Source organism: Mya arenaria, chromosome 14 (genome assembly GCF_026914265.1).
Source record: "Mya arenaria isolate MELC-2E11 chromosome 14, ASM2691426v1".
Lineage (NCBI taxonomy): Eukaryota > Metazoa > Mollusca > Bivalvia > Myida > Myidae > Mya > Mya arenaria.
In genome coordinates this window covers 47,608,377-47,622,168 of record NC_069135.1, presented here as the reverse complement: position 1 = coordinate 47,622,168, position 13,792 = coordinate 47,608,377, and the positions used below count along the sequence as shown (strand labels likewise).

The 13,792-nt window shown below is 34.3% G+C and overlaps 1 protein-coding gene across 1 annotated transcript in view; it reads left to right on the top strand.

Annotated features, from left to right (window-relative positions):
- Positions 1 to 13,792, top strand: part of LOC128217250 (mRNA-decapping enzyme 1B-like) — a 124,100-nt gene that overhangs the window by 62,135 nt on the left and 48,173 nt on the right. Inside the window, exon 3 of the mRNA XM_052924263.1 lies at positions 8,084 to 8,211. Coding sequence (XP_052780223.1) covers positions 8,084 to 8,211 — 128 coding nt within the window. The remainder of the gene's footprint in view (positions 1 to 8,083; positions 8,212 to 13,792) is intronic.

Here is a 13,792-nt window from a genome sequence, read left to right as displayed (position 1 = left end):
CTTGGTAGGTGTATTGGTCATGACCAGCAGATGAACCCTATTGATTTTGAGGTCAGTGGGTCAAAGGTCAAGGTCAGTGTGACCTTAACATGAAAAACGGTTTCCGATCAATAACTTGAGAACGCTTTGACCCAGGGACCTCATACTAGTTTTCTTATATAGTAGACAGTAGAAATTTATATGTCACTAAATGCATGAGTTGAAGTATCAGTTTTCAGTGAACATCTAGTTTAATTATGCCCCCCTTCGAAGCAGAGGGGTTATATAATTGCTTTGCACATGTCGGTCGGTCTGTTGGAAGACCAAAGCTTGTCCGAGTGATAACTCAACAATTCCCGGACCTATGGTCATCAAACTTGACATGAAGATTAGGTATGACCAGTAGATGACCTGCCTCATATGCATCCAATGACAAATCAGCTGTCATTTCAGTCCATGCATATTTCATTCAATTGTCCAAATATTTCTGGCAACTTGGCGCTCAGGGGGCATAATGTTTGACAAACATCTCTTGTTTTCTTTTTTTATTGACGAATTAGTTACTTTTCTAGAAAGTAATAATGTCCATGGAATACAGTTGCATCCAGGGACTGTTAATCTGTTTTTTCTTATGTTTGCCGATGATATAGCGTTATTGTCAGATACTGTGTACGGTTTGCAAAAACAGTTAAATTTACTTTCAGAATTTTGTGTCACATACAAGTTAAAGGTTAACGAAACTAAAACCAAAATTGTTGTCTTTAAAAAAGGTGGAAGACTCTCAAGAACTGAGAAATGGTTCTACAACACTACTCCTTTAGAAGTGGTCAATAAATTTTGTTATGTAGGACTTACGTTTACACCACAACTTTCATTTAATTGTATGGTACATGAACTTTGCATAAAGGGTAAACGTGTGCTGGTATCATTGTTATGTTCTTTATATAAATGTGGTCAAATGGAGTATTCTTCAAACTTTTTGATGCAAAAATATGCTCACAACTCCTATATGGAGCAGAAGTATGGGGTCTCAGAAAATATGATGACCTCGAAAGGGTTCATATTTATTCATGTAAAAGGTTTATGTGTGCTAAGTTACATACAACAAATGACACTGTTTTAGGGGATTGTGGTAGATACCCAATGTTTAAAGAATCTTATAAACGTTGTGTTAAATATTGGCTTAAAATACTAAAAATGCCTGATCATAGATTTGTTATGAAATGCTATATCATGATGTGTAATGATGACCTACATGGTAGAAATAACTGGGTAACAAAATTACGTGTATGTCTACAATCAATAGGTTTTGTTTACATTTGGGACAACCAAAACGTTTGTTCGGAAATATTTTTTATTAAGTCGTTTACAAATAGATTATATGACATGTTTAAACAAGATTGGCATAGTAAAGTTAGTAATAGTAGAAAATTATGCTCATATTTCGGATTCAAGTCATCATTTGGATATGAAAAATATTTAGATGTTTTAAATATCAGATTATATATGTATCTTTTAGAACTAGTTCTCACGATTTAGAAATTGAAAAGGGTCGTTATACTGATATCCCAAGGGAACAAAGATTATGCAAAGTATGCCACTTTGAATGTATTGAAAATGAATACCACTTTCTACTTGTTTGTGATTTCTACGAGGATCTGCGATCCCAATATATACCACAGAAATATTATGTTAATCCTAGCATTAACAAGTTTAGAATACTCATGGCGTCATCTAATGTTAATATAGTTAAAAGTGTATCTACGTATTTGTACCATGCGTTTAATAAAAGAAAAGTTTGACTTGAAGAATGAAATTCTAAAAATCAATACCTATATAAAAGCAATATTACTGTATAGTTGTTTCAATGTGTTTCATTGTACTGTTGCACAACATTGTAAATTTATACTGTATGTCTGTATATTGTAATGGGCCGGTGGCCTTATAGCAAATAAACTTTGTCATTGTCATATATTTAACTATTGCACCATCTTATAGTCCATGAGTTTATATGTAACTATTGCACCATCTTATAGTCCATGAGTTTATATGTAACTATTGCACCATCTTATAGTCCATGAGTTTATATGTAACTATTGCACCATCTTATACTCCATGAGTTTATATGTAACTATTGCACCATCTTATAGTCCATGAGTTTATATGTAACTATTGCACAATCTTATAGTCCATGAGTTTATATGTAACTATTGCACCATCTTATAGTCCATGAGTTTATATGTAACTATTGCACCATCTTATAGTCCATAAGTTTATATGTATCTATTACACCATCTTATAGTCCATGAGTTTATATGTAACTATTGCACCACCTATTTGTCCATGAGTTTATATGTAACTATTCCACCACCTATTTGTCCATGAGTTTATATGTAACTATTGCACCACCTATTTGTCCATGAGTTTATATGTAACTATTCCACCACCTATTTGTCCATGAGTTTATATGTAACTATTGCACCACCTATTTGTCCGTGAGTTTATATGTAACTATTCCACCACCTATTTGTCCATGAGTTTATATGTAACTATTCCACCACCTATTTGTCCATGAGTTTATATGTAACTATTGCACCACCTATTTGTCCATGAGTTTATATGTAACTATTGCACCATCTAATAGTCCATGAGTTTCTATGTAACTATTGCACCATCTTATAGTCCATGAGTTTATATGTAACTATTCCACCATCTATTTGTCCATGAGTTTATATGTAACTATTGCACCATCTAATAGTCCATGAGTTTATATGTAACTATTGCACCATCTTTTTGTCCATGTGTTTATTAACAATCATGTTTAAATTGTGTTGCACATAGCAACATGCTAACACCATAGGTCAGGTCAGGGTCACACTTTATGGTTAGTTGAGTGTCACTCAGACCAGATGAAATCAGGGCAGTTTGTCACATTCCTGTGAAAGTTCTTGTTGTTAATGCCCTTCCTTCTTCCTCCTATGCCCTGATTGATTCTTTTGAAATATTTGTTATGGAGATGACATGTGCACATTGAAATATGAATCCCATATGACATCTTTTTACTAAGTAATGGCGCTTTGATGAGTTTATACAATGAAATCTCACTATTTAGATTCCTTCTTCACTGCTTCAGGAGACCTTATCTCATAAAAGCTCACAAATTGCTATTAAAACATGTACAATGGAAATTCATAGCTTTGATGCAAAGTTACAGCCCTTGAGTGATTTTTTTATTCTGAAGAAGTCATTCATACTATCAAGTACGATGGACAAACTGTATGTACAATTATTTGAGATTGATCTTATCTCATGATTTTGGTTTTCGTTTTTGTCAAATATTCCAGACAATTAGCATGTCTTGTGGCATCTTGACGATGTCATTTCAAGTAAGAATTATTATTGAAAAAAAATCACATTCTGGTTATGCACCAGTCAATTGTAACCATGGCCGGTCCGGGGGGTATACCTGGGATAGGCGGGGAAATGGGCCATGTTTTTACCTTTCAGGTGGCCCCGCAGTGCCAGGTGAATGCTGTTTTTGCGCCCAAAATAGCGGGGAATGAGCCATACATAGGCCCTTGGGCTGGGGTGGCATCTGGCAGGGATTTTACCAGCAGTTCATCCCCGCAGGATGGGGATTTTACCCGGGCTTGGCTGGACCAAAAGTCAAAGTCCCCGCTATTCCCCGGACTGGGGTGTGGGGGGGGGGAATTGACTGGTGCATTATGCAGATATTATTCTTAAAATAGAAGCAATTACCGCACTGCCACAATACATTGTTGATTCAGTAGTTTCAAACATTTTGGCATCTGAACCCATCATTGTTACACTTCTGTGAAAATTGCAAATGGTCTTTGGACCACAATCTGATAAAAACAACTTTTATGATATTGGCTTAGCTATAAACATGCACACAGACACACATGAAGGGACATTGTGTAATGCTTTTACTAATATTGAATCTTAAAATGACATTCAAAATACTTTTTGAAGATTTTCTTTCTGTAAACCCACATTTACTTACTGATATTTTTTTCAAAACTTTCAGGAAGGCTTTCATTTGAAGTGGAGGTGTGCAACTGTTTATTGCATTTTCACAATTTTATAGCTTTTTGAAGGTTTTATATTCCCCTTAGATTTACTGCTTGTGGATTTTTTATGAAACTTTCAGAAAGTCTTTGTTGTGAAGTAGAGTTGCTCACTTTAAACAGTCTTTCAACGTTTGTGTTTCACAGAGTTATGGCTCTTTTAGGGTTTTACACTCTTTTTCACTCGACCGGTGTATTACACCGGCTCTTGTTCACTAATACCTTGTTCAATGACCAACATTTAAGTGCCTGTTCCTTGGGGAATTACACAAACTACCATAGTGAGATTCACAAAAGTTTGCTCATATCTATAACTTATCAGTTATAGAAATAATATTGTAGCATCTATTTCTGGAATGTGATGAAGGATATTTTCAATTAGAATTGGATTTAGAATTAATTTAGCCTTAAATTAAAGATATAAAATTGTTTTGCAGATAACAAAAGAACAAATTTATATTTTATGTTTCTTTTCCCTGCCAATATGCTGCTGCTTAGTAATATATCTTAAGTATTTTAGACTTTAATTTAGTATTTTAAACAGTATTTCTGGAATGGATATTTTAACACCTTGGTTGGTTGGTCCCTTTCAATGTTCCTTGTAAGGAGCATATCTTGCAGTGAAGAAGAACTCTGTTTTAGCCAATTACAGTGTTATTGCCCTTTTTTAAACAAGTTTTCACATAGTGAAACCTGGCTATTAGAATGACGAACATTGTAGTTCGAGCAGGCGGGCTGGCAGGCGGGCTGGCGGGCGGCAGGACGGCTTCAAACTCACCTATGAAACTGAAATACTTCAGTTAGGGTTGACATATCTTGATCGAACTTGGTCTATAGAAAGAGTTTAGGGATACCTTTCATGGGATTGCGTTTGGGGTCCCTAGGGTCAAGGTCAAGGTCACTGTTACTAAAAATAGAAAAACTGTTGAAACTGAATAACTTTATTTAGGGTTGACATATCTTGACCAAACTTGGTATAAAAGAAGAGTTTATGTATACCTTTCATGGGATTGTGTTTGGGTTCCCTAGGGTTAAGGTCAAGGCCACTGTGACTAAAAATAGAAAAACAGTTTAAACTGAATAACTTTAATAAGGCTTGACATATCTTGACCAAACTTGGTCTATAGGAAGAGTTTATGGATACCTTTCATGGGATTGCGTTTGGGGTCCCTAGGGTAAAGGGTCTGTTACTAAAAATAGAAAAACAGTTGAAACTGAATAACTTTAGTCAGGGTCCACATATCTTGACAAAACTTGGTATAAAGGAAGAGTTTATGATATTTTTCATTGGATTGCATTTTGGGTCCCTATGGTCAAGGTCACTGTTACTAAAAATAGAAAAACAGACACAGGCTGAAGTTCTTTTGTCAATCATTGAAAACCTGGTTTTGTTGCATTGCGGCGTTTCTTGTTTTACTTTTTTTAGAGCGGAGCATAACTTGCAAACTACTCGATGAAAGTAATCAAACTTCATAACAATGGTAAAGCACAATGACAGAATACTATTACATGGATAATTATATTGTCTACAATTCTATTTTAGTTAATTACAGAGTTATTGCCCTTTGTTACTTTCTTCTTGTCCATAGCATAACTTGAAAACAAATGTATTTAATTATACCCCCGACAAACGAAGTTTGAAGGGGGTATATTGGAGTCACCCTGTGGTCGGTCGATCGGTCGGTTTGTCGGTTTGTCGGTCGGTCCGTTGCAGTTTATCTTGTCCGGAGCATAACTTAAAAACTACCAGATGGAATTGGATTAAACTTCATACAATGATAGAGTATAATGAGAGGAAGTGCAGTGTACAATAACCATAACTCTATTCTTGCTAATTACTGACTTATTGCCCTTTGGTACTTTTTTTTGTCCGGAGTATAACTTGAAAAGTACTGGATGGAATCAATTGGAACTTCATACAATGATAAAGCACAATGAGAGGAAGTGCAGTGTTCAAGAACCATAACTCTACCTTAGCTAATTACTGAGTTATTGCCCTTTATTTGTTTTGTTTTTTGCTGTCAAATATTTTTCCAGACATTAACTTGCAAACTACTAGATGGAATTTATTAAAACTTAATACAATGGTAAAGCACAATGAGAGGAAGTGCAGTGCACAAGAACCATAACTCTATTTCAGCTAATTACAGAATTACTGCCCTTTGTTACTTTTTTCTTGTCCGGAGCATAACTTGAAAACTATTGGATGGAAATTAATAAAACTTCATACAGTGATAGATCATAATAAGAGGGAATGCAGTGAATAGGAATTGCAATTCTATTTCAGCTTATTACAGAGTTACTGTCCTTTGTTACTTTTTCTTGTCCGGAGCATAACTTGAAAACTATTGAATGGAATTTCATAAAACTTCATACAGTGATAGATCATAATGAGAGGGAGTGCAGTGTATGGGAACCGCAATTCTATTTCAGTTAATTACAGAGTAACTGCCCTTTGTTACTTTTTCTTGTCCAGAGCATAACTTGAAAACTATTGGATGGAATTTAATAAAACTTCAAACAGTGATAGATCATAATGAGAGGGAATACAGTGTACAGGAACTGCAATTCTATTTCAGCTAATTACAGAGTTACTGCCCTTTGTTACTTTTTCTTGTCCAGAGCATAACTTGAAAATTATTGGATGGAATTTCATAAAACTTCATACAGTGATAGATCATAATGAGAGGGAGTGTAGTGTACATGAACCGCAATTCTATTTCAGCTAATTACAGAGTTACTGCCCTTTGTTACTTTTTCTCGTCCGGAGCATAACTTGAAAACTATTGTATGGAATTTAATAAAACTTCATACAGTGATAGATCATAATGAGAGGAAGTGCAGTGTACAGGAACTGCAATTCTATTTCAGCCAATTACAAAGTTACTGCCCTTTGTTACATTTTTCTTGTCCGGAGCATAACTTGAAAACTACCATATAAAATGTAATAAAATTTTATACAATGGTACTGCACAATGAGATGGAGTTCAGTGAACATGAATCATTACACTATTTTAGCAAATTATTGCCTTTTTCTGTGTTTTTTTTTTGTCAAACTTTTGTCCGTACAGTAACTTTAAAACTACTAGATGGAATTTCATAAAACTTTATACAATGATAAATCATAATGAGAGGCAGCATTCGGAGGTATTAATCACCTTCAGTGATATTTTTAGTTTAATTAAACTAATATAATAATAGAACATATAGAGAGGATGCAGTGTATAGTAACCATATCTCTATTTTAACAAATTATATTGCAATTGACCATTTTTTTCTTGTCCGTAGCATAACTTGAAATTTTTTGGATGGAATTTGACTGGACTTAAAAATAAAAATTTGCGATCTAATTTTTTGTCAGCAGTCTTATATAACTGGTTTCCATGGATTTTTGCAGAAAAAGCTCGTTCCAAGACAAAAAATGAAAAGTTGTCAAAACGTTCAATCTGTGAGAGTGCAGCTTTAACCTTATTAAATCATTAATTTCCACTAGTTTCCAGGTCAGTAGCCTCATTGAAAGGCATAGAAAAGGAGGCAACTCAATTTGCTGCCCCACTGAAGGGCAAGTAGGGAACTAATTTTAACCTGAATTACCTCTCCTAATGAGGTCATTTATTCCACTTATTTCAGGAGGTCAGCTGCCCACTGAAGGTCAAAGGCAGGGAAATTAATTTTAACCTGAATTACCTCCCCTAATACGGCCATTTATTCCACTTATTTCAGGTCAGCTGTGCCACTGAAGGGCAAACGTAGGAAAACTTTGTTACATGTATGCCTGAATTACCTTCCCCGAAGAGGTCTTTATTTTTCATATTTCAGGTCAGCTGGGCCACTAATGGGCAAAAGTAGGAAAACTTCATTATGCCTGAATTACCTTCCTGAAAACGTCTTTATTTTTCATATTTTAACCTGAATTACCTCCCCTGATGAGCTGTCCACTGAAGGGCAAAAGAAGGGAAACTTATTTTTACCTTAATTACATCCCCGTATAAGACCATTTATTCCCCTTATTTCAGATCAGCTGCCCCACTGAAAGGCTTCATGATCTTAAACCGACTTGGTCTCAACAATCTGATAGAGCCAATCACAAAGGACTTGGAATTTCAGCAGCAAGATCCCTTCCTTCTCTACAGAAATGCTAAAAGTAAGTGTTAAGGTGACATTTTTTGATGGCATGTTCTAAAACCTGGCCTGGCCTGGCCTGACCTGGCCTGCTGACTCAGCATTTTTTTTCGAGCCTGGCTAGGCCATGTTTAATACATATTGAGAGTACAAGCACTGAAGATAATGGAACACAATGATAGACCTTCATTTAGAAATGAAACTGCATGTTTAATGTTATGATTTTTTTCTGGATTTTATTTAGATAATAAAGAAGTTTAATTGAATGTATGGGAATATTGTTATCACTAATCGGATTAATGTTTTAAATAAGTGCACCGATCTGGGTTTACAAATCAAATCTTAAAATCAATGTGTTCAAACTCAAGTTTTACATACATATCTATTTTATTTTTTACATACATATTTATTTTTTGTGATGAATTTTATGTTTTGTCATTATTTAAGATGTAGAAATTCCATCTAACAGTTCATATAGTTGAACATCAAATTGTTCAAAACTACATGAATAGCTAAATTGAAAACGTGATTTTTGTATTATAAGAAAATTATTTAATTATGAATATAATTAAACTACATTTTTTATTTAAATAATTCTCAGAAAAATATTATATTAAACATACAGTTTAATTTTTAAATAATCATTGTACTCAATTATATTCAGGACTTGAACTCTCATTATATATAAAATCTGGCTTGGCCTGGCCCAACCCAAAATGCTGAGCCAAGAAGGCCAGGCCAGGTTTTAGAACATGCCTTTTTTGATATGCGCAATGGTATTGTCATATTGTTGCATGACAAATTGTTTACTGTTCACAGGGCAGTATAATTGTCAACGCCAGACTTCTTAATTAGTGCCAAGGGTGTTATCTTGAACTTCATTGTTAGCAATAACTCTGGTCCAATACTCACATAACCAGCATTGGAATCCAAAGTAAATGTTAAAGTGACACTCATCATTCAAAATCAATACATACACATGTATAACAAACATCAATTTTGACTGACAAAAACTTGAACTACTTTCTAAATAATGCATTTATAGAAAATATTAATTTGTGATTACAAGATTGTAACCGTGTATTTAATAGCAGAAAGCGCAAAAATATTAAATGATTGGTGAATGCTAAAAGATTGACTGTGGTCTATTATAGTCTCATAAGGTAGAAAAACCGTGTTTTATGCCCATTTCTTTCAAATTAAACTCGGTATTCTTCATAAGAACCATTGTTTTCAACATTTATTCATCCTTTTTGGAATATTAAAACAATATCATTAATTGTGGTAAATCTTAGCTTGGAGTAAGAGTGCATCTTTAAGAGATGATGCTTATTTCTTCTTGCTTTCAGCCTGAATGATCTGGAATAAGATTACATGAACAAATGTTATAACTTCTCTATATTTGCTTACTTCATTTAAACCATTTAATCCTCATCAATTAAAGTGTTGCCATTTATTGTAGGAAAACCTTGTCTGATGCTGGGTACAAAAAGCAGTTTATTTGAGCTTGCCTGATGTTAGGGATTACCAAAACTAATTAGCTACAGGGAAAAATCGCTACAATTCTGTGCCAAATTATGTCAGATGAAAGCATGTAGTTATAAAAAGCAGGTTTGGCAGCCCAAATCGGTTTATGTGAATGAGTGAAGACGTTTGTGCTGAATGCATGCCCATACTCATAGGCGTCAAAGTGTGACAAAATTACGTATATTGATTAGGTACAGGTGCTCAAAGCTTGCACTTGCTATATGACATTACCGTAAATGACTGGGTATTAGACGCACTTTTTCCCCTCAGAATTTGATGCAAAAAATGCCTGCATATAATACCCAGTAACAATTTTTTGAACTTTTTTTCTGAGGTCGATTTCAAGCCGAGAGTTTGTTTAGTTTTATGTAGAAAGGGATGTTACCAGGGCTTTAATTTAACTTATTTTGATACTCACAATTTTTTGCGAGTGCTTAAATTTTCAACTCAACCAGACACTCACTAACATTTTTTAAGGCAAATCTTTGTTTGCTAGGCAAAATATATATTGTATGGAAACAATGATTTAAGGTATAGTTTAATTGATTTAATGAATTATCATGTAATTGTACATTAAACGATATCATTATATATGTAACACTGACACTACATACTGAGTAAGTCCGATCAGGCCAGTATTGGTCTGTGCAAAATATTTTGAAAATGTTCCTTTTGTCATCTGTGTTGATGGTCAATTTAATGTACAACTCCCTCTTCCACATCGAAACAGTTTTAACAGACAGATTATTTCATTTTGGCTTCTTTTTGGGAACTGATTGACCATCGCCATCAGCGATTTTAAATCAACACATGTAAAAAGAACTTATCTTTTTGCTTGTCATCATTATACAGACTTTGTCTCGATACGATTATCACTAAATACTGCCGCCAAAAATGGAAATGAAAGACCAGTCTATAAAAATGCATAGTAACGAGTACCTGTCACATAGTAATAAGAACCTATGTGTGCGCATAACGTTAATCTACGTCATCAATTTCTGTATGTTTATTGGAAAACGAAAGTAGGCATCTCTAAAATTAGTGTTATACCTAGTGGAATCGATCACTGATTATATTCATATCTCTTTCAAGGATTACATATTTTCTGCAAATTTGAACTCGCAAATTTTTTAGAGTGTCTTTAAATTCAACTCGCATTTTCCAATTTTGGCTCACAGCCCTGGTTACTCGCGTCATATTGATCGAGTATATACGGGTTAAAACGGCAGTTACAGATCGGGATACGGTATATCGTGAGACGTTAATAATTTAAACAAAAATATTTTTCGATTAAAGTTATTCAATATTATTTTGAATAATAAATTGAATTGAACAATTATTAAACATGCACATAAAAAGCAAAGTTTTGCACTGTCAAAATATTTTTTGTCAGTTGTATGATAAGGTGTGAAAAACTCACATTGCCTTTTGTTCTGTTTAACATACCAATACTACAAATTGATGCGATAATGGTCTTGTTTTTTTCACACATTTACGCTAACTTTATTCTTTTCTGTAGGTGTTGACATTTTGAGAACAAACCCGTACAATATAAGGTTTATGCATAACTTAACTTTAATCTAGACAGGTTATCGTTTACGATTTACTGTCAAAAAGAAATCTTACATATTTTCATAAAAGGCACCTTTCAGTGCTATCCAGAAACAAATGGTCACAATCAGTTCTTTTAAGTGCCTTTCCTAACATAAAATGAATTAAAATGAAACACATTTTGCATTATCATTGTATGGTTTTAAAGTTTTTCACAAATTTTTTAGCTCTACTGGCCAAAGGCCAGAAGAGCTTATGCGATGGTAATGTGTACTTAGTATGTGCATCCGTGTGTCCGTGCGGTCGTGCGTCTGTAAACAATTGCTTGTGAACACGATACAGTCTTCAGTTTTGATTGTATCTCGATGAAACTTGTACAGTATCTAGATATCCATTAGAGCTCGGTTCCTTTTGAAAACCAGCCAGATCCGCTCATGCATGCCTAGATTATGGCCCTTGATAGTATAAAAAAATGCTTTTGTGTATACAATTGGTTGTGAACACGATACAGTCTTCAGTTTTGATTGTATCTCGATGAAACTTGTACAGTATCTAGATATCCATTAGAGCTTGGTTCCTTTCGAAAACCAGCAAGATCCGCCCATGAATGCCTAGATTATGGGCCATGAAAGTTTTAAAGAAATGCTTTCTATATTTAGCCAGGTCTGCATGAGCGAATTCTATTTTTAGCCAAGTTTACATGTATATGTAAATTCAAGTCTAGAGTTAAGGGAGACAATTTGCAAGTCTAGGATTTTGAGAGACAATTTGCTTTTTGCTTCTGCAGTTGATTTTGTGAATTACTCCGCCTTGTTCTTGTTGAAAGCCCAAAGGCCATTTTTTAGATTTAAGTTCTGTAGTTTGCACATTCATCTTAACAAAATTGGTTGTGAATGTTTAAGTTATGCACCTGGTGTCATTACTGGCCACACCCAGGGTTCACAGGTTTGGTAAACATAAATCTGGAAAGGTTTGAAAATCTTTTTGTGTGTTCGTGCATCCATCTCAGCACAATTGATTGTGAATGTTTGTTCAAATTGATCAATGTTGTCCTAGGATGCCCTTGACTTTGACCTTTTGACCAACTTTTTTTAACTTTTAAAACTACAGAAATTTTTACTATGAGTACAGTTTTGAAAGATTTTTTTTTTGTCAGATGACTTTTACTTGGCACATATTAAAATAGTTCATGCAACTAATCTGCTTACAATACTTTCTGGGCTCAGATGTTGAACGTGCTACGTTTACAGATAACCCAAACACAAAACATAAACTATATGTCTGTTGCCTTTTACCTATACATACATGCTCTGGATTGATATGACCACAAAAGCCATGCCAGTAGAGCATAGGCCCTTTTGGGCCTCTTGTTTTTTTTCGTCACTGTCAACAAACATGGTGTCCGAAATTGACAGACGTTTTTGACATATTTTCTATCCGTCCTTTAACCCATAACATAGATTAAAAGTTTTTTTCTCAGATTTTCACGGATTTTTTGTCTGCGTCTAATACCCCCTATCGTCTTATACCCAGTCATTTACGGTACTGTCAATGTAAGCGCTTTTTAAATTTAGAAATCTCATTCAGTCCGGGCCTGTCGACCCTTTAAACCATAATGATTCTTAAATACAATTTAGATTTAACAATTTGTAATCCACAAACAGATTTATCATGTAATGATCAGCAGCATTAGCAGCTTGTTATTTGACAAATGGATAGCTGCAAGCACATAATTTAGTCACCTGTGATCCACCACTGGTTTGGACCGATAACAAGGATCTGGCAATTAGTAGATATCGAGTGATCATCATAGCTGGACAAAGCAGCTGGTCCGTTGGTCTGGTTATCATGCTTATCTTGACATGTTTATTGGGGTATTTGGGGATGTGTTTATGCCAAACATGGTTTGTGTATTACAATTTCTTAATTTTTTACTTAGCTGTTTTGGACCAAAATTGATAATAAAAAAAAGAGAACACACATTGGTCTTGACGGCAAGTTGTCGTGTTTTAGAAGCCCTGGTCCATGTACCTGATTATATTGTGTATAGGACGCTAGCATGGATGGGATGTAGGCAAAAAAAATATGTGAAAAATCGGGTAAAAACCCTTAATACCATAGATAGGACGCAGTGAAAAATGTCAAAATGAGCAGATACCATTTTTTGTTTTGACAAAATTTATTGAATCATGAAAGTGGCAAAGGTTATAAAATATTACAGTACATGTACACAAATAACAATAATAACAATCCTGATGTTGCTATCCATCGTCGCAAATTGTTAAGGAACAGCCGTATATTGTATATAAATTTAATCAACATGTCAAACACCTTCAGCTAAGTATTACAAACATGTGGTACACAAAATTATATAATAATGCATAAGATAGAGGGAGTTTTTCAAACCTTCCCACATTGACATTCCACAATTTCACAATACGCATGTTTATTTCAAATTTAGAACAGAATTTATTGTACAATATCGAAACTTTAAAATAATTAACATCATTTATTAAGACTCACCT